At 34.0% G+C, this 22,280-nt stretch overlaps 2 protein-coding genes and 1 long non-coding RNA gene across 4 annotated transcripts in view; 2 read left to right on the forward strand and 1 right to left on the reverse strand.

The window, feature by feature from the left end:
- Window positions 1-9,115: 9,115 nt before the first annotated feature.
- Window positions 9,116-22,280, reverse strand: part of LOC109163878 (vicianin hydrolase-like) — an 18,171-nt gene continuing 5,006 nt past the window's right edge. Inside the window, exons 3-14 of the mRNA XM_019312593.1 lie at window positions 22,053-22,111; window positions 21,791-21,866; window positions 20,244-20,321; window positions 19,881-19,968; window positions 19,489-19,741; window positions 19,279-19,394; window positions 11,431-11,648; window positions 10,573-10,604; window positions 10,318-10,420; window positions 10,077-10,185; window positions 9,530-9,708; window positions 9,116-9,242 (exon numbers count right to left, since the gene is read on the reverse strand). Of these exons, the coding sequence (XP_019168138.1) occupies window positions 9,531-9,708; window positions 10,077-10,185; window positions 10,318-10,420; window positions 10,573-10,604; window positions 11,431-11,648; window positions 19,279-19,394; window positions 19,489-19,741; window positions 19,881-19,968; window positions 20,244-20,321; window positions 21,791-21,866; window positions 22,053-22,111 (1,310 nt within the window). The 3' untranslated portion in view covers window positions 9,116-9,242; window position 9,530. The remainder of the gene's footprint in view (window positions 9,243-9,529; window positions 9,709-10,076; window positions 10,186-10,317; window positions 10,421-10,572; window positions 10,605-11,430; window positions 11,649-19,278; window positions 19,395-19,488; window positions 19,742-19,880; window positions 19,969-20,243; window positions 20,322-21,790; window positions 21,867-22,052; window positions 22,112-22,280) is intronic.
- On the forward strand, window positions 15,541-16,369 carry LOC109163880 (RNA-binding protein BRN1-like). 2 transcript variants are annotated; one of them, XM_019312596.1, is made up of 3 exons: window positions 15,541-15,697; window positions 15,980-16,105; window positions 16,220-16,369. In XM_019312596.1, the coding sequence occupies exons 1-3, from the start codon at window positions 15,604-15,606 to the stop codon at window positions 16,345-16,347; spliced, it is 348 nt and encodes a 115-aa protein (XP_019168141.1). In that variant the 5' UTR covers window positions 15,541-15,603; the 3' UTR covers window positions 16,348-16,369. The 2 variants fall into 2 exon arrangements, with proteins under 2 accessions (XP_019168141.1, XP_019168142.1); XM_019312597.1 differs by having other exon boundaries at window positions 15,541-15,679.
- LOC109163882 lies at window positions 17,248-17,737 on the forward strand. Its single transcript, XR_002051342.1, has 3 exons — window positions 17,248-17,285; window positions 17,437-17,520; window positions 17,645-17,737. It is a non-coding gene; the product is annotated as an uncharacterized LOC109163882 (long non-coding RNA).

Here is a 22,280-nt window from a genome sequence, read left to right on the forward strand (position 1 = left end):
GGCGGTCGTGAGCGGTCCAGCGGTGGTGGTGGAGTCGAGTCCTCCCGGCTTCTCCGCTACTGCTTCTCCGTTTCCGCGTCCGGCTTCTCCGCTTCTGTTCTCTGTTTTGCGTAAAGCAGTAGCAGATGAAGAAGATGATGGTTTCAGTGGTTTAATGGGCCGGGTCTGGCCCAATTCGGCCAGACCTAGGCTCCATTATTAAAATAAAAAAATAAAAAAAATTGGTTCTGGGCCTGTACTCATTTGGGCTTCCTGAATTTTTTTTTATTATTCATCATATTTGGCTTCTTCTTATGGGTTTTATCCAATTGATTTTTTTGCCTAAAGTTGTTATTAAATTATAATTCCTTTGAACAAATTATTATGTTTCAATTTTTTTGAATTTTAATTTAATATTGAATTTCAGTTTAAGTTGTATTCAGTATTACAATTTAATTGTGGAGCATGAGTTATAATATGCATAATCTGAGCATGTTTTACCTTTTTCTTGCATTAATTATTTGGTTGTTATAATTATGCATATGTTAGAAAAACATGTTCTTAAGCCTGAATTTAGTGCCTTTTAGGTCTGAATTATATGCCTATTACGCATGTTATAGTGCCTTTAGGTGAATTTAGTGCCTTTTTAAGGATAGATTAAGCATATTATTTTACTCATTCGGTTATTGCTCCGCTCGTGCCTTTCTAAAGCTATAAAGCACATAAAGTACAAAGTTCTAGTTTACCAAAATTTAAAGCCTTATCCATAGGTGTATAACCATCTTATAGATCTTTCAGACAATTTTACTTCAAATATGAGAATACATGACTTAGGGAAGTTTCTTGGGGAGGTATACTAGTTCTATGGCCCTGGCTTAAAAGCCTTGTTGCTACTAGTCCCCTTGCAACGCTACTCTGTCTAAGGAGTTGGTATTTAACCGAGCTTCGTCTCGACCAACTTTCCTGGGAGTATACCTAAAGATTGTCTATCATGTTTTGGTTTAATCTGTTTGCTAGGCTTTAAATTACCATTTGCCAAGTGATTACAATTTTGTAATTAAAGAGTAGCCACAGCATCTTTAATTGCTTAAATTGTATTTAGATTCACTCACATAAAGAGTTGGCAATATCCTTGTAATTAATTCTATATGATATGGCAAAATTTAGCCCACAAGCAATTTTGTTGTATTTGTAGGATTGATTAGGATGAAATGCCAGACTATGATCATAATTTGCCCACAGGGGTTATGTATCGGCATATAGTTTTGGTAGTTTTGTCATCAAGGGTGGAAACACCCAAACCGTACCCATTCTGGTTTTCACCATTCAGTTTGGTAAATTCATTGTGCGTAAAAATTCAGCCCACAGGCAATTTTTATAGCATTTGAATTTATCTTTTGCATAAGTTTGCATTGGCAAAATATGCACTTTAGTTCTTTTGTGCCTCGAAAATCAAAACTAACAAACTCATAATTTCCTTTCAGAAACTATCCCAATTGTCTCACACATTCAGGTCCCAATGCTTACTCCTAATAATTATAGAGAGTGGAATGATGCGCTCCTGATCTACTTTGGCATGAATGAGATGGACTATGCTATTAACCATCCCGCGCCTCCGGCTATAACCGCGACGAGCACTCAAGAAGCCAAAGACATTTGGGCTAAATGGGAGCGGCACAATCGCCTGTGCATGTTTTTCATTAAGTCTCGGGTTTCGAGTGATATACGCCGCACGGTTGATAAGCTTAAAACAGCTTAAGAGTGTATTGAGGCCATTGCCAAAAAGTTTGAAACTTCAGACAAATCCCTAGAAAGCACCTTAATAATGCAGTTCACCTCCCTTCGTTATTCTCCTGCCGATGGTGTGCGCAGTCACATCATGCAACTCAGTGATATTGCAGCTCAACTTGACAAGTTAGAGATCAAGCTGCCAGACTCATTTGTGGTGCATTTTGCACTAAACACTCTCCCTCCTGAGTATAGCACCTTCAAAATTGCTTATAACACACATGACAAGAAATGGACTATTAATGATCTAATTAATAAGTGTGTGCAAGAAGAAGGGAGACTACGTCAGGAACAAAAGGGGGAGAGTGTCATGCTTGCAATAGCAAAGCATAAAGGGAGATTTGGCAAGCGCCACACTGCAGCTTAAGGGAAAGCAAAATTATCCCCTCAGACTGACATTAAGAAAGCACAGAAATGCTTCTTCTGTAAGAAGAAGGGACATATGAAGAAGGACTGTGCAAAGTTTAAGAAGTGGATGTCTGAGAAAGGTATGATCTCTTCCTTTGTCTGTTTTGAATCCAATATGTCAGATGTTAATGCTAACACTTGGTGGATTGATTCTGGTTCAACAATCCACATTGCAAATTCTTTACAGGATATGCAAAATCTGAGACAACCGATGTCAACTGAGCGAAACATCTTCTCCGGAAATAAGATGGGCTCGCCGGTTGAAGCTGTAGGGACTTGCAGGCTGATTTTAGACAGTGGTTTCGTTTTGAATTTAGAGAGGACATTTTACGTACCAACTTTTTCACGAAATTTGGTTTCCGTCTCAAGACTTGTACCGTTTGGATTCAGTTTTAATTTTTCAGACAAGTATTTTAAATTATTTGATAATTCTACTTGTATTGGAAATGGTACACTGTCTGATGGTCTTTATCGTCTTCACTTACAAAACGATGCAAGTTATGATTCCTTACATGTTCAAACTGGCACCAAACGGTGTAGTGTTAACGATAAATCTTCAATGTTGTGGCACCGGAGATTGGGACACATCTCCCTTGATCGCATTAAAAGGTTGGTAAAGGATGGGGTACTTTCTACTCTAGACTATACTGACTTTGGACATGGTGCGGAGTATGCTGAGCAACTCCACACTTCCAAAATCATTGTGGGCCGATGCTCTCAAGACGGAAACGTATATATTAAACTGGGTTCCGACCAAGGCTGTCCCCAAGACACCTTTTGAGCTTTTCAAAGGTTGGAAACCGAGTTTGCATCATATGCGTGTTTGGGGTTGTCCGTCTGAGGTGAGGATTTATAACCCACATGAAAAGAAACTTGACCCGAGGACGATAAGTGCTTTCTTTATTGGGTATGCACAGTCTTCTAAGGGTTATAGGTTTTATTGTCCAAAACGTACGACTAGGATAGTGGAATCAAGAAATGCTAAGTTTCTTGAAGATGACTTGATCAGTGGGAGAGATCGATTTAAGGACTTAATTCCTTTATTTGATCATGTTGACTCTTGCCCTTCAACGTCATCTAACGGAGTTGTACTTATACGCAATGCGCCTTCAGTCTCGCCTGCGGTTGTGCAACCCATTGTTGAGATTCCACAAGCTGTTGAAACTCAACCATTGGAAGAACAAGTTCAGGACTTACAGCAACCTCCTGAACTAGACTTTGAGCCAATGGTTGAACCAATTCAGGATTTTCAGCAAGATCCTGAACCTACACAGACCGAAATTGAACCAATCCAAGAACTACATCCAGTTCCTGAAGAGGTAGTTGCGCCACAACCTTCACAAGGTACTGGTGTTCCAACATTAAGACGGTCTACTCGGGTAAAGCGTTCAGCAGTTCCTAGCTATTATGTATCGTATCTACAAGAATCTGACATTGGAGCTGAAAATGATCCCATAACGTTCTCACAAGCTACGAGTTGTGCACAGTCCGATTTGTGGTTAGAAGCCATGAAAGATGAAATGAATTCCATGAAGAGTAATGGAGTTTGGAACCTTGTTGAGTTACCTAATGGGGCCAAGCCGATTGGCTGTAAATGGGTATTTAAAACCAAAAGAGACTCATTAGGTAACATTGAGAGGTACAAGGCCAGACTCGTTGCTAAGGGATTCACTCAAAAAGAAGGAATTGATTACAAGGAGACCTTTTCTCCTGTATCAAAGAAAGATTCTCTTCGAATCATTCTGGCTTTGGTTGCACACTTTAATCTTGAGTTGCAACAAATGGATGTGAAAACCGCGTTTCTAAATGGTGATCTAGAAGAGGAAGTTTATATGAAACAACCTGAAGGTTTCTCTTCTAGATGTGGTGAGGATTTGGTGTGTAGGCTTAGGAAGTCCATATACGGTTTAAAACAAGCCTCCCGTCAGTGGTATATTAAGTTTGACGGGGTCATTTCATCATTTGGTTTTGTTGAAAGTCCCTTAGATCCTTGTATATACCAGAAAGTTAGTGGGAGTAAAATCTGTTACCTTGTTTTATATGTGGATGATATCCTACTCGCCACTAATGAGGTGGGGATGCTTCGTGACGTGAAACAGTTCCTTTCCAAAAACTTTGATATGAATGATATGGGTGAAGCATCTTATGTCATTGGCATAAAGATTCATAGGGATAGGTCCCGGGGCATACTGGGTCTATCGCAGGAAACCTATATTAACAAAGTTTTGGAAAGGTTTCGGATGAAAAACTGTTTACCGAATGTTGCTCCCATTGCAAAAGGGGATAAGTTTAGTTTGGACCAATGTCCTAAGAACGAGTTGGAGACGGAGCGTATGAAGGATGTTCCATATGCTGAAGCGGTTGGATGTCTCGGCTATATTCAAGTTTGTACAAGGCCCGACATTGCCTTTGCCGTTGGTATGTTAGGGCGGTACTTGCATAATCCAGGCTTAAACCACTGGGGAGCTGTGAAGAGAGTTCTGAGGTATCTCCAAGGTACTAAAGATTTCAAGTTGGGTTTTAGGCAGACGGACATCCTGGATGTTGTTGGTTATTCTGATGCGGACTTCGCTGGCTATGTTGATTCTCAGAGATCGACTTCCGGGTACGTCTTCATATTGGCTGGTGGGGCAATTTCATGGAGAAGTGTTAAACAATCCTTAATAACTACTTCTACCATGGAAGCCGAGTTCGTGTCTTGTTTCGAGGCTACTTCGCAAGGTGTGTGGCTCAAGAATTTCATCTCCGGGCTTAGAATTATGAATTCTATATCTAAGCCACTGAAAGTTTACTGTGACAACTTAGCTGCAGTCTTCCTAACTAAGAACGAAAAATGTGGGAGTCGAAGTAAACACATCGACATCAAGTTCTTAGCCATTAGGGAGCGTGTCAAGAATAAAGTTGTATTCATTGAACACATTAATACTGAGTTGATGCTAGCAGATCCCTTGACTAAAGGCATGCCTCCGTCTAAATTCAAGGATCTGATTCAGAAAATGAGACTTTCGTCCACTTTGTAATTTTGTATATACATTCAGTTTAATAATGAAATTCTTTTGCACTTAAGTTTTTTTCTTCAGATACTTCAGATATTTTCTTTGAGTGTATACACAATTCAGTTTATCTCAATAAGAAAATATACTTCAGTGGACTTGAAATGAACATATGGTTTGTTTCATTAAGTTTGATTACCTAAAGGACTCAAGGACAGTTTGCATTTGATCATAATGGATATTACTTGCGCTAAGGAGGACATGTCATTATGGTTGGTGTAAATCTTGTTTTTGGATTCCGTATTTGCACCAAGTGGGAGAATGTAACGTTTTCCTTGTGTATTATTATTATTATTATTATTATTATTATTAAGTTTATTATATAATAACAATAATATTTAAGTGGTGCAAATCAATAGGCTGACTAAGTATTAGAACTTAGTTAGCATTAGGTAATTAGTTACCTACATTGATGGGATGTAGGTTATTTAGACTCCCAAGTCCCTCTCACTGCTCGGTTGACGTATCATACACCATCTAAAGTCACTGAGAGAAGTGAGAGAAACACAACTAAAACTTACGGAGATTTTATAGCAGCCCGAGGAACTTCTGTTCATCAGACCACGAGTCCCTGGTGATCAAGATCTAAAGCTATGGCTGGAGGTTGGTGATCTAAACTCTGTTTTAATAGCCACGTATTTATTAATTGTCACGTGGATTATGTGCTTACATTTGGTATCAGTGCCATTTTTTATCTCTGCCTAGCCTTTTGTTCAATTGCATAATACAGTCATTTACATGCTCATCACTTGTTCTACCATTAGTAAAGCTAAATTTGAAACTATTTCTGCATCATCAATCCCATGCTCAACAAAGATGTCAACTTTACCACATTTACGAGCCAAGTAAATCTGCAAAAGTGTACTAGAATCATTATTCAACAATTGTAGCTTCTTCATACTCTCATGGGACAATTTAAAAGAAAATTCTATTTTACCATACCTCTCAACTGTAATATAATTCAACATGTGATAATATGCTATAAAATCAGGGTCAATTTTAACCTTTTTCACCTTTCTATTTATGTATTTCACTACCGAGGAGTTGACAAAATGCCCCCGATGATGTATTCCTAATTCTGATTCCAAATGCATTCTACAACAAAAACAACGTAACAATAAAGAAATATTTAAGAAAACTATGAACCCTCACACTGAAGTCAATAAAGTTTAAAATAAAGGCAAAGCTATAGATTTTTTTTTTTTTTTTTTTTTGTACACAATTTATAAGCTATAATAAACAAGCTATAGTACCAACATAAAAGAAAAAGCTATTGACAACTACTGTTGTAAAAATCGGCCTAGGCGCCCCTAGACCGTGGCGATTTCCTCCTTAGGTGGCTGTTTCGGCGACTAACACGGCCGACTCGGGCGAGTTGACGGTGAACTCGGTGGAGTTAACTCGTCCAATTCGATCGACTCGGCATTGCCAATTATTATTCATAATATATATATATATATATATATATATATATATATATATACATATATATATATATATATATATACATATATATATATATATATATATATATATATATATATATGACATACACCTACACATATGCACTTTTTTTGGTTAAATTATACTTACAACTATGTATAACAATTTTAAATGCATTTGATGACCACAATAATTCAAAATGTCTCCATTATTGACTACAAGGTGAGGACCCATATTAGACAGCCATCCAACATTGATACAAGGTGGAATTTGGGGTTTTGTACAGATTAGAGTTTTGTATTTATTAGTTTAGTTATTTTGTTTTGGTTTTACCTAAAATAAAAATTTATTTGTTTGTTGGCATACACGTAGGCTTTTTTAGTTTTTTATTCTTTTTTTTTTTTTAAATTCACGGGGTTATTTATGATAGCTTTGACCGGAAAATTACAGACAAATGAATTGAATTGCACTAATTAGACAAGTTGAGGGGTTTAATTGGATTTTTTTTTTTTTTTTTTTTTATAGATTGAGGGTCTAATTTCTATTTTGAGTATACTTTGAAGATTTATTTAACCCTTGTCCCAAAAAAAAAAAAAAAAAAAAAAAAAAAAAGCTCTTCCATCCATTATAATAGACCTAGCACCTTTGTATTCCAGTGATGGCTTTATAAAGTAAGAGATTAAATTGATTGATTTGATAATCGAGGATTAAAATAGATAATGTATAATAATAATTAAAAGACTAAAAGTGAACCTTTCAAAAAAAAAAAAAACTAAAAGTGAAACTAATTCTGATAAATTTCATACCATATTTGATGAAGTAATTTCTTTATAAACATTTAAATTTTAATTAATTCTTACAAGATACAATGAGAATTACAATTAGAGGACCAAGCGGCCATGGGGTTTATAAAGTCATTCTTCCAAAAGGAAGAACCCCAATCCTATGGGGCCCGACAGAGCATTTGGGAGGATGTAAATCATGGTGACTCGACTGAACATGAACCACAGAGGTTAGACCAATGCTCACTGCGCACAAGGAACCCCCCTCACTTTCAGAGGTTGCTCCTACACTGCCGCTAGTGAGACTCGATCCCTGGTCATTCTTCCAAAGTTTCACCTCCATAACCAATTGAGAATTTATAAAGTCAGTGTTTATGAGAGGAAGGGATTGCTTAGGCCAGAAAGGATCTTCTGGATAACATAATAAAAAGCATTAATAGAAAAGAATTATAAGTATTTCAAAAAAAAAGCATTAGTTTTAATTTTTTCCAAGACAAAAATATGTTTTGTTATTTTTTTTTGAATTTTTTAATATTTTATGTTAATGTTAAATTAGCTCATATATAATTTACAGATCTTATTTAATTGAGAAAAGTGTCAAATTGCACCCATAAGTTAACCGGGTAGTGCAATTGGGTCCCCTAAGTAAGAAAAAAGTTCCATAAACTCCGACGATAAAGATGGTTTTCGGCTAGAGCTGGTTCATCGACGGAGTCCCAAAAACTCCGACAACCACAACTGTAGCCACTGCCAAAAGTAGCAACAATGGTGGCTGTTTCTTTAAAAATGTGATGATGATCTATAAAGAAATAAAGTTACTCATTGGTTACTTGTTATAACTTTTGGTAAAATGATATGGTTACTTGTTATAACTTTTGGTAAAATGATAAAGTTTTTTATTTTTTTTTTTCAAGCAAGTGATATCAGAGTTAGGTCACGGCTGACATTATACATTTTCTTAAGACTCATATTAGTTTATCATCTTCTTTAATTTTTTTTTTTTATGGAGAGCTATTGACTCTATTACATTGTAGTATCCGCCCACACATGCAAGCACGTACAAAGAGTCAATGCTCCAACTAGGATTCGAACATGTAACCTCCCATTTGAGATAGCACAGAGGTGTCATTGAGCTACAAACTACTTAGCGTGATAAGGATAAGGGTAGATGTGGACAAAAGATTATATATATATATATATATATATATATATATATATATATATATATATATATATATATTATATCACTGTTGTAAAAATCGGCCTAGGTGCTAGGCGCCCCTAGGCCGTTCCGCTTTCACGCTTTCACTATTAGGCACGCAAAAATCGACCGGGCACCTAGGCAGCCAACTCGGCTGAGTCGGTCGATTTTGTCCGATTTTGACCGATGTCGTCTAGTCCAGCCGTTTGTATACTAGTTTGATACTTTGAATCTTTGGATGGTTGAAGTATTTGAGTATTTTTATTTTTAGTATTTTTTTTGATGTTATGACTTATTAATTATCATTATTTCATTTATTTGGATGTGTTATTTGATTGAATGTTGAAAATAATCTTATTAAAATTGTCAAACTGCAAGTCTGCCACTAGTTTTTTAGCGTCCGCCTAGCGCCGCTAGGCACTGCCCAAACACCCGACTAGCGCCTAGCGCCTACTGCAACAATAATATATATATATTACTCGTACATCAAGCATTTATTACAGCAACACACTGGTGAACCCCTAGAGAGGAACGGGTAATATTATTGGGGAGTTGAAACTTGAAAGTAGGTGGCCTGGTACGTACGTGCTTATTCGGCAATCATTATTGTGTGGACCATAGTCCACACAAGTTGTGTGGACCATATTTTGTCTACTGTAAAATAATGTATATTTAGTACAAAAATAATATACATTCAGTATAAAAATAATGTACATTGTATTCAGGGGATGTACATTATTTTTGTTATGAGTGTACATTATATTGTATAATGTACATTCAGTACACAAATAATGTACATTTAATATATTGAAAATGTACTTTTTATTATGGTCCACATAATATTGTGTGGACAATGGTCCACACAATAATTTGCCCTTATTTGGTAGGTGATTTGAGGAGGAAGTTTTGGAACCAATAAGCAGATTTCTTGTGGTATCTTTTGAGATTATTGTAGTCCACGTACGTGATGCCAAACCGAACAGTGTGCCCAGCATCCCACTCGTAAGAATCAAGGAATGACCACACGAAATGCCCCTTCACATTTGCTCCCTCCCTGCACCAACCATTTTTAATCAATTAATTTCTTCATCTACCGAGTATTTTCTCCGTCTCATTTTATGTACTGGGTTCAGCTAACGAGACTTGACTAAAGTTATTTACAATTTAATTTTTTCATAATATTAAGTTTAGAATTAGTATGTAAATTTTATATATTTAGAAACTATATTAAAAAATACTATTAACACATAAAAAAAATTAAATTTTTAAAAATTATAAAAAAATGCTAATGAAAATAAGCAAAGAAAAAAATAGTTGACTTAATCCATAAATAGTAAGTAGGATATATAAAATGAGGCAGAGCAAGTGTTTTTTTTTTTTTAAATTTTTATGGAGCCAGCTAGGTCAATTCAAACAACTTACTTGATAGCTTTTTGTAGGAACCATAGGTGACCCTCGTAGTATTTTATCCTTATAGTGTCTTTCAGGGCTTCCTCCACCGACAATGTGCTGTTATTTGCCTCAGCCACACCTGCACACAACGATTAAAAGATATGTTCCGTCACAATTAAAAATTTAAATAAGTGAATTGAACATCGTTGATATTAAAAATGTCAATTTTTTTTTTTTAAATATGGTGTTGAGAGTTGGATATTAACTTTACCATTTTCAGTGATATAAACGGGTGGGTTCTTGTATTTATTCTTGATGTAGAGCATAAGCATTCTGATTCCTTTGGGATAAATGAATAGCCAGTTCAATGGGGTCTGCATACACACACAGAATGAGTTAATTTAGCATATATATGTATATATATATATATATATATATATATATATATATATATATATATATATATATATATATATATTGAAGTGTGTTAATGACTATATATTATGGAGAGATGGAGATTACGTACAGGTGTGCCGAGTGGTACGCCATCCTTGTCAGCTGAATCATAACGAAGAGACAAGACAAAAAGGGATTAATTATTAAAATAAAGAAAATATTACATGTATTCTCATTTTCTGTTCTCAACTTTTACTTTCAAATATAAAATCTTTATGTAAAATCTTGATGTATATATTTGTATTGAGATCTACATAAAAGAGTAGTTTATCCGTGCCCGTCACATCATAGTAAAATTTATGGAGTAAGATTTGGTAATTATGTATTAAAACTCTAAAACAAGTAATGTTAGCTACAACAATGTACCAATATTCCAATACAACGGGATATATGTTTTTATTTAGAGTAAATTCCTCTTTTTTGTCTTAATTTTATTAGGGATTGGACATTTTTAGTATATTATACAAAATTTTGCTACATTTTGCCCACTCTTATTTTTGACAGCGCCACTTTTAGTCTTTTGTCTGATTTTCGGTCTGTTGACCGTAAAAAAGAAGGGCATTTCTGTCATTTTATGTTGTGGGGTAAAATGTGACAAAGTTTTTTATGGTAGAATAAAAATGTCCAGATTATAACTATAAAAAGGAATTAACTCTTTTATTTAATAAACATTAAAACATCGTTTTCTACTACATACATATATTCGCAATTTTTACTCTCTCAATTTTACTCTTTGATATTGCAGACACTGATAAGCTATTTTTTCATGTGAATCGCATTAAAAGTGTCTACATAAAGATTTTTGAGCATTGGAGTAAAAGTTTGGAGTATAAGGAGTATTTTCCTAAAATGAGGTTGGTTAATTTGTCGCTAATTAATTGTAGTTGTTTAATTATATATAATAATGTGTAGTAATAATTGTACTTACGAGTGAGAGCGAGATGATTGTCTGTTGTGTAGCTGAGATTAACTGCGTTGAATGACAACGTAGGAGCTGCGTAATATGTAGTGTAATAGTTTATCCCTAAGAAATCGATCGAGCCTTTCACCAGCTTTATTTCTTCTGGGGTAAACTTTGGAAGCCGTCGCCCCACCAAAGCTCTCATGCTTGCCGGGTACTCACCATACGTGATGGGATCCAAAAACCTAATTTAATACACATTCATCAAAAAGAACGTCAAAAACAAATTATATTATAAAGAGTTAATGCGTACTTCGAATATAATGATTTTGTATCACGGCCGTGTTAAGACAGGATCTACAAATCTTGAATAATATATCTCTTTTGGATGAGACAACTAGCCTGTAGATTTAATGATGCTCTATACCGGTTCAAGTTAACTACTAATTGTTTTTCAACTTTCAAAATTTAACCAGCCGTGGTCCTCCTAAAAAGACAGCATCTACAAATCGTCAAATCTTGAACAATATATATCTTTTGAGTGAGACAGCTAGCCTGAGGATTTAAGGTTGCTCTATACCCAAACTCAAGGATCTACAAATCTTGAATAATATATCTCTTTTGGGTGAGACAGCTAGCTTGAGGATTTAAGGTTCTCTATACCCAAACCCAAGGATCTACAAATCTTGAATAATTTATTTCTTTTGGGTGAGACAGCTAGCTTGAGGATTTAAGGCTCTCTATACCCAAACCTAAGGATCTACAAATCTTGAATAATATATCTCTTTTGAGTGAGACAACTAGTTTGGAGATTTAGGACTGCTCTATACCCGTCCAAGTTAAGTACCCATTGTTTTTCAACTTTCAAAATTTAACCAGACGTGGTGTTCCTAAAAAGACAAGATCTATAAATCTTGAATAATATATCACTTTTGAATGAGACAGTTAGCTGAGGATTTAAGCACTACAAGAAAAATGCACATAGACAACACTAGAAAGACAACAGTTTTTAAGAAAAGTGTTGTCTTTTGTATAAAAGACAACAGTTTGGTCCAAAACCGTTGTCTTTGATGCAACACTTTTGTCAAAGACAACGATTTTTGCTTAACCGTTGTTATAAGTGTGTTGTCTTTGTGCATTTTGTGAAAAGACAACACCACAACGACAACGGTTTTTTAAAACCGTTGTCTATGTGCGTTTTTTTTTTAATAAGACAATGGTTTTTTTAACTGTTGTCGTTGGAGTGTTGTCTTTAAGCGCACTGGAATACACAACACTAAAAAGACAACAGTTGTTTAAAACCGTTGTCTTTGTGCGCTCTTTTTTAAAAAAGAGACAACGGTTTTATTTAATCGTTGTCGTTGGTGTGTTGTCGTTAAGCACACTCGAATACACAACACTAAAACGACAACGGTTTTATATAACCGTTGTCGTTGCGCGTTCTTTATTTGTTTAAGACAACGGTTTTATTTAACCGTTTTCTTTGGTATGTTGTCTTTAAGTGTATTTGAATACACAACACTACAAAGACAACGGTTTTTTAAAACCGTTGTCTTTGCGCATCATTATTTAACAGGTATATAAAATAAAAACAAAAATGTTAACAACAAGAGTCAAACCTATGACCTCAAACTTAACAAATAAGCAATCTAACCAATTAAGCAACACAAACTCTTATTTCTAAAGGTGCAACATCTGGTATATAACTGGGTTGCTTCTGTGTTGTTTGTGAAAACCAAGACACCAATTTTAGAAAATAGTTGAAGAATTCCCCACAAGAAGTATAGAACCTGAGACCTTTAACATAATAAACTAAGCTAAACCCACTAAGCCACACCAACATTTATGTACTCAAGCACAACATCTAGTATATTACCGATTTGCTTATGTGTTGTCTTTGAGAACCAAGACAATGATTGTATAAAATAGGTTAAGAATGCCACCACGAAGGATAAAACCCAAAACCTTTAACATAATAAACAAAGCTAAATCCACCAAGCCACACCAACTCCTGTGTACTAAAGTGTTACACCTTATCTTTTACCTATAATTTAACAAAGAAAGAATACAATTCAAAAGTTAATTTAATAGTTCTATTTTTGTTCATATTTAAATATAAAATTGTTCACCAAAATTTCAAAGTAAATTCATTAAAGTTTTATTTTCAATTATATTACAATTAAGACCAATCTATGAATTCAAAAAATAATAATAACTATCAAGTATAAAAAAAACAATATGGGGTGGTGTTCATAATGGTGCGGTATGATGTGTAGGGGTTAAGGGCGGTATGATAGGGGCCGGGGTTGGTAATCGACTCTTCTGGCTAGCGCATGACTAACAAAGTTAGCTATCTGTTGATAATCGACCATTCCGGCTAGCGCATGACTAACAAGGTTAGCTATATGTTGGTAATTGACCCTTCCGGCTAGCGCATGACTAACAAAGTTAGCTATATGTTGGTAATCGACTCTTCCGGCATGCCTAGGACACGTTGAGAATGGATATGAAAGAGTAGTTGATCGATGCCGTGATCTTAATTAGCTCTATGTTCATAATTACCAAACTATATATTCATAATTTTTGAATTGAGATGCATATTCATAATGATTGAATAACTATGATCTATATTCACAATTACAGAACTTTATGTTTATAATTTGCGATGTTCATATTCCCAAGTGTTGATAACTATACAGTTTAGAAATTATGAATCAACAATACAGAAATTATGAATATGCAGTATAGAAATTATGAATCTACTGCATAAAAATTATAAATCTACTTTATTTAAATTATGAATCTACTGTATTTAAATTATGAATCTACGATTTAGAAATTATGAATCTACGATTTAGAAATTATGAATCTAGAGTAAAGATTTTATGAATCTACAGTATAGAAATCTATGAATCTCGCGTTCTGTACCTATATACCCAGTACTATTTTAATTGGGTCTAGTGACCCGGATAATAAAACTAATATTTTCTTACCCTGTTCTATATCTATATCGCCCGGTTTAATTGGGTCTAGCGCTCCGGGTGCCGCAAAAAATTTATTATTATTTATTAGAGAGCGCGAAAAATCTAACCCAAAATTTAGCCCTACCCGCCCAAACTTAGAAAATTTTCATTTCGCTCAATTTCATTCCTCATCAGGAGAGTTCTACTCCAATATTCAAAAATTTCATTTCGCCCATCAGGAGAGTTCTTCGCCGCCCTCCCTCTGCCGACAACGACAACCAACGCCTCAGCCTCAGCCACACTCGCTGCCGCCCTTCCTCTCGCCCTCTCATTTCCGAGACCTCCTGTCGCTGCTCTTCCTTCGCCGACGACGACGGCCGACAGCCACAGCCTAAGCCTCAGTCACACTCGCCGCCGCCGCTCTTCCTTCTACAGCTCTCTGTTAAGTGCACATGCCTCATTGTAAGTCTAATGTTGCTTGTCTTTCTGTTTTTTTTTTTTTTTTTTTTTCATTCCAGTCTAATCTTCCTTCTATACAGCTCTGTTATATGCATGCTATTTAGGTTTCACTCTTTGTGGTTAAAGAAAAGGTCTCAATTTCTTTAAAAGATTTGTTTGTGAGCAATGAGTCTTTCATTATCTGAACTAATCACTATTTCTCAGCGTTATGGGGGGTAATGGCTCAGTTAGAAAGTCCGAATCACTTTAATTACTGTTGCTAATGTAGAGACATCGGAAATTTGGAGAGGAATAACTGAAGTGTAATTTGCAATTTGGCAAGTACAAGGGAGTTCATAACTGACCATTTCTGTTGGGAGCTTTAGGTCAAAATGACTAGGAAAGAAGTCTTTGTCCAAGTTAAATTTGAGCATAGAAGTAGGGGACATGTGAAAAGCATCTTGGGGACTGTATAGGGAGGGAACTGAAATAGTTTAGATGGCTATGTGAATCTTTTATGTGATGGTGTTATCACTTCTAAAGATTCCTAATCCAAATTTCATATCATTTCTGAACTGAATGTAATGCCTCTCTGATTTCAAGCAATTACTGCTTCAGAATCTGAATTGTAACCATGGTCAATCTGTGACTTTTAGGTTGAAAAAAATCAAGTATATGGCTTTGACCTGGTATACTAAGTTTTTTGAGTAGCACATCATTCTTAGAATCTCAGTAAATGATGGCTTTCATCTGCATTATATCTGCTGTGTATCTCTTATATCTTTGCCTTTTTTAAAAAATGAAATTAAGACATCCTGACATCCTGTTCTCTCTAATTCAGGCTGCTAGTCCATTGCAAGTGAAATATGCTGATGGTGAGTTGGAAAGACTAGGTGTGATAGAGTTTGAATTTGTGGTGTAACACATGTTTTCTTCTTGTGATGGTTCCTCTCAACTGTAAACTTTTGAAAAGTTCTTTTTTCATCCGGGTTATGGAATCTCCTCTCTCTCTCTTTTTTTTTTTTTTTTTTTTTTTTTTTTTTTTTTTTTGTAAAGTTAATCTGTCTATAGTAATTGTATTGTGTCTGCAATGCAGTAACTTTCTTCTTTCCGATTTTATGTTCCTTTTTTTTCCTTTATTTAACCCCATCCTCCTCTCCTGGGGAAAAATGCAGAACACAAGATTTTTGTCGGGATGCTACCAAAGAATGTATCAGATGCCGAAGTGTCTGGCTTATTCTCTCAATATGGAACCGTTAAAGACTTGCAAATTTTAAGAGGTTCTCAGCAAACTAGTAAAGGTAAGCCAAGTTCACCTCTGTGGGTCTGTTCCTTTTCTTAATTTCAACTACCAGTTGATAATGAAATTTATTGACATTTCCTTATTTTCCTTCATAATTTCTTGGTTGCTGCAGGATGTGCATTTTCGAAATATGAGACAAGAGAACAAGCAGTTGCAGCTATAGAGGCCATTAATGGAAAGCACAAGATGGAGGTTGTTTGTTGTTTACCAATTCCTTTGACTTATAATGTGATGTCTTGAAATATTATTACCTGAACTACTTTGATTTTATTATTTATTTGGTGGAGGGCTAAAGAAATATTTTACCAATTCCTTTGACTTATAATGTGATGTCTTGAAAAAATTTTACAACGTCGGTTTTCATATAGCCGACGTTGTATGTTTACCATACAACGTCGCCTACTTCAACGTCGCTTTTTAGCCGACGTTAAAGGTCATCTATGTAGTAGTGATTGAGTTTGCTTTGATTTGCTTTTTAATTTTGCATTTGGATAAAATCTGGGCTAGTCTCATATTGCTTTAATCTGCTTTAATCTGAAAATATAAACAGAAAGGAGATGATGTTGCTTTTTGTTTCTAGCTGGCTTGTAGTGAGATTATAGTGAACTATGTAGCACATACATAGACATATACTTAGCTTCTCTGCTAAGCTAGTAGATGGTCGGCTTAAACCTGCCAGAAGCTAGACCAGTATTAGACTTAATATTGGTATAAAGAGAGAATTTGAAGTTGGATCTTCTTAATCCAAATGGTCAAAATTCTAAAAGAGGGAAGGTGGAAATTAATTTAATTCATAGCCAACAGAAAGAATCTAATGAATTAATAATTGACTGAAACCTGAAGACTTACTAAAACAATAAACATTGATAATTTCATTGTATACATGCATATTAGGCCGGTAGTATATTGTTTTAGCTTTAGTTATACCAACCATTAATTAGTACTATGTATTACCTCAAACTTGTGAATTTAATCCATTATATATTAGCGGTGTTATAATTACTTTTTAAAAAAAATTATCGAGATTAATTATAAGTTGGGTTTGTTGGTTGAAATCTAGTTGAAATAAAGAATTTATAATGAAGTGCTAATTAATATAATAATATAATTTTGCATGCAGATAATGTATATATGCAGTTCCATGATGAATGTTGGGGAGTTCCAGTCTATGATGATAAGTAAGCAGCATATATATACAATCTCTTTCAACTTCATTGTATATCTTAGTAATCTTAGGTCTTAGTGGATTTATTTATGTGTAGTTTGAGAATTATTACAAAGTAGCAGATTTAATCCGTAATTGGTAAGAAATGTTTTGTGAACGTACAGTCAATTGTTTGAGCTACTTGCACAGTGTGGCATGTTGATGGATTTCAACTGGACTCAAATTTTGAAAAGGAGAGAACTACTCAGGTACTTAACATTTAAGGAGACAAAACACTACTTGTTTCATTGTACGTACGACTACTCTTTTGTTGTGTGAAAATATAATCATTATATTTTACTTTGGACTTTGTCATATATATCAACAATATAGAGAAACTTTTGGTGGGTTTAATGTAAAGAATGTGGCCAAAATGGGGGAGAAAGAGATTCAAGAAATTGCATCCAAAAAACCATTGATGTTAAAAGTGAGCAGAGTAAGGTGCATTGTGCAGAATGCCAAATGCACAATGAAGGCATGTTTCAGCTCCATCTATCCTTCTTTACCTTTTACTTATTATTATCTTTTAAAATTTATTCTAGAATTTGGAGGTCTCTATATCAATTTACGCTCCTTCTCTTTGTACATGCATACATATAAATAATAGAATCATTTTCTTTGTTCTGGCAGATTGGAGCTAGCAAAAGGGACATTTGCAAAAGAGTGGAACGTTATATAGAGTAGGTATGATTTGATCATTAGAACGTTGTGATCATTTAGACTTGGTTCGTGGAATTGTTTTTTGTAGTATTATGACTTGGATGATATATGATTCGATTAGAATTGGTCATGGAAGTATTTAGACTTGTTAATTAGTTCTTTTGTATTTTGAACCTTAGCTTGTGCAAAATTATGTAATTACACTTGCCATGGTGAATGGATAAATTGATTTTTTATATGATTAAAATTTAAGCAGGTTAAAAACGGTTAAAAACCGTTGAGACAACGGTTAAATACCGTTGTCTATTTTACAATAGACAACAGTTTGAAACTGTTGTTTTTTCTACAAAAGACAACAGTTTATGGACGTGACTTTTAACAACAGCGGTTTCAACAACACACAATAGACAATAGTTTATAACTGTTGTCTTTTAAAGAAAAGACAACAGTTAAAAACCATTGTCTATGTGCACCACATTTAATTACACCGGTTTCAACAACATTGAATAAACAACGGGTTAAAAACCGTTGTCTTTGAAAGAAATGACAACGGTTAAAAACCGTTGTCTATGTACGTGATTTTTAACAACACCGGTTTCAACAACACTCAATAGACAACGGTTCTTAAACCGTTGTCTTTTCTAGAAAAGACAACGGTTAAAAACCGTTGTCTATGTTCATGACTTTTAACAACACCGGTTTCAACAACACTTAATAGACAACGGTTAAAAAACCGTTGTCGTTTCTAGAAAAGACAACGGTTATTAACCGTTGTCTATGTGCGTGACATACAACAACACCGGCTTCAACAACACTTAATAGACAACGGTTAAAAAACCGTTGTTGTTTCTAGAAAAGACAACAGTTATTAACCGTTGTCTATGTGCGTGACATACAACAACAGCGGCTTCAACAACACTTAATAGACAACGGTTAAAAAACCGTTGTTGTTTCTAGAAAAGACAACGGTTATTAACCGTTGTCTATGTGCGTGACTTACAACAACACCGGCTTCAACAACACTTAATAGACAACGGTTAAAAAACCGTTGTTGTTTCTAGAAAAGACAACGGTTAAAAAACCGTTGTCTATGCACGGGACTTACAACAACACCGGCTTCAACAACAGAAATTATACCCCTACGACAACGGTTATTAACCGTTGTCTATGTGCATTTTTCTTGTAGTGAAGGCTGCTCTATACCCAAAATCAAGTATTGAACCATTGACCATTGGTTAAGAATAGATGAGTCTCTTCCACTCAATCACACCCCGTTTTGCAATAGATTGATTTAATATATATCTTACCATCCTAAATAGAAATCAAGAGCCCTAAAAGGAGCCTTGAGGCCTTCAGCTGTCTTGGTCTTAGCCACAAACCAGTGGGTCACAAGTGTCACTCCAATCTGCCCCTTTTGTGACTTCTGAACAACACCAAATAATTAAAGATTAAACAAGGAAACTAAGTTAATTCACCTGGCCTAGCTATCATATAATATATTTAATGTAATGGGTGACCTGATATTTATCTCTATAAACTTTAACAGCAGCAGCATGAGCAAGAAGCAAGTTGTGTGCTACGATATAGGGCTCTGTGGCGGAGTTTCCCTTGGTACAGTTGCCGACATAGGGAGAGCATCTTCCCGGTGCAAAGGTTCCGGTGGTGTATCCGTTCATACTAAAGGACAATGGTTCGTTTAAGGTGATCCAGAATTTCACGCGATCACCAAATAACTTGAAGCAGAGATCTGTGTAGTCTCTAAAATCGTCCCTGATAATCCATTTCCAAATGTATATATGTTCAATTTATCATAATATATCAATTAATTAACTCATTGCATTTTTAATTAATTATATTAAAGGTGATTTCTTGTGTATGTATAGGTTTAATTATAATAAACTAAACTTACACTATTTTAGGACTTAAAAATCCTTCATATTCATCCTCCAGCGCTTGGGGAGGGTCCCAGTGGAAAAGAGTGACAAATGGCTTCATACCTACATACAAACCAAAACGATGTATATAAATATACCCATCAATTTTAATTTGTCAAGTAATTGAAATTAAAATTATTCCCACTTTTGATTTCACAACCATAATGCACACATTTACTTTTTAAATATTATTTTAATTACATATGGTCCACTACTTTTTATTTTGTCACATTTAATCTTTGACCAAATATTTTTGCATATATATATATATATATATATATATATATATATATATATATATAATCAGGAAACATCAAAGAAGTAAATGTATATATTACCTTGTGCTACTATCTCATTGAAGACATTGTTGTAGAATTCAACGCCTTTTTGATTAATTCCTCCACTAATCTTCCCACCTATAAAGTGTACAAAATATAAATACACAAAAAGTAAAATTCAATAAGGGTTCTTAATTAGACTTTAGAGTGGATGTGACAATTTGTTAGAGTAATTAACCTACTCTCTACACTTAGCTTAGAGGTGGCAATTTTATTGTCAACTAACGTTAAACGTATACTAAAAGTATCATTTTTTTAATTGAGATTTATTGGTTAAAAATATAAATTTTTACAAGTTATAACATTTATGATCAAATCTTTTATTGTTTCAAAAAAAAATATTTTATAATAAATAATTTAATATCAGTATGGCAACCAAAATTTTTAAATACAATCCATAATAAATTGTTATGACAAAGAGTTGACTTATATACCTGTCCTTGTAATATTGTATACAAACTATGGGGTATATTAAAATTACTGTAACATATCGTATGCAGTAAGCATAAATAAAACTCTTTTTCCTTCAAAAAAATAATTTTTTTTTATAGATGTAATCTTATTTTAATGAAATTGTAAACCAAATTCAAGTTGGATCCAATTTTGTTTCGATAAAGGTGAAATTTTGACAAATAATGTTTACCAATTTATCCCATTTTTATATTAATTAAGTATATAACTACTTTCAAATATTTGATTATAATTATCACTAGTACGTAGTAATACAAAATTTTATATATTTTCAATAATAAGCCATCATCAATATTACCTTCCACTTGTGATTTCCGCAGACTTCTTTATATTTTACACTTGAAAATAATAATGTTTTTATTTTTGTAGAAATATATGGGAAAAAAAAAATCCACATGCATGCATATCTGAGTTGGAATAAATTAAAAGAAAAGATATCTACACACATGCACGTCAGAGTTGTACATTAAATATAAGGCCTCGGTTCAAATTTTGCATTTGCCTTCCTTCTACGTTATGCCTAAATTGATAAGATAAGTGTAAAATAAATTTTTAATTTTTAAAAAGTATAATTAAATATTTAAATTACATAAAAGTTTAAACTCGAAAAAGTTGAATTTTACCCTTCAGTCATTAAATTAATTATTAAAAAAATAAAAGGAAATTAAGCCCTTGAACCTTAAAGAGATGCAATTAAACACTTGAATTTGTCAAAATCAGTCGAATAAGTTATGTTTACTGGTAATAGCCGTTGACCATCGTTTACCACCGTCATCGAAAATAAAATCACCACCATTCAAAAAAAAAAAATCAACAATCGGTTGCCTTCTCCATCGTCGTCTTCCTCTTCAATGGCAATAGTGACTGGCGACTGTTTTCTGATTGTCGGATCCCTAATAACCGATTATTCTAAGTAGATAACCGGCTATTTGATTTAGATGCACTATATGACAAGTTCAAGTGCTTGAGTACACCTTTTAAAGTTTAGGGACTTAACTCTTATTCTGTATAAAATTTAAGGATTTATTTGACTCTTTTTCCCAAAATAAAATGACAATGTGAGTACACATTCTTACGTGGTAAAATCCGAGACCATGAGATCGACAATCTGAAAGCATCCATTCCAACTTCTTTAAGCTGACGTATATCTTCCTGTTAATATATATTATGAAAAACGTAACTATCATTATTCAAGAAAAATTAATTAAAAAAAAGAATATAATATTTTTCAATCTGGGAGATATTAATTAAAATAATAATAATAATAAAATAATAATAATAATAATAATAATAATAATAATAATTATTATTATTATTATTATTATTATTAAAATATACCTTATAACGATGGTAGAAGTCATCAGCAACATCTCCAGTGGATCTGTCCCAAATTTTTTCTGAAAAATTCTCAATTTTATAAATGTTCAGTTTAAGATTCTAGAACAAATAAATAATTTAAAGAGCTATGATATCAAATTAATTAGTCATAAAGTAATACTACATTTCTTACTAAAATCACTTCCCGATTGTCATTATTCTTTTAGATTTTTTTTATTATGTTAATTC

The sequence above is a fragment of the Ipomoea nil genome, unplaced genomic scaffold (assembly GCF_001879475.1).
Source record: "Ipomoea nil cultivar Tokyo-kokei standard unplaced genomic scaffold, Asagao_1.1 scaffold3047, whole genome shotgun sequence".
In the NCBI taxonomy this organism is placed as follows: Eukaryota; Viridiplantae; Streptophyta; class Magnoliopsida; order Solanales; family Convolvulaceae; genus Ipomoea; species Ipomoea nil.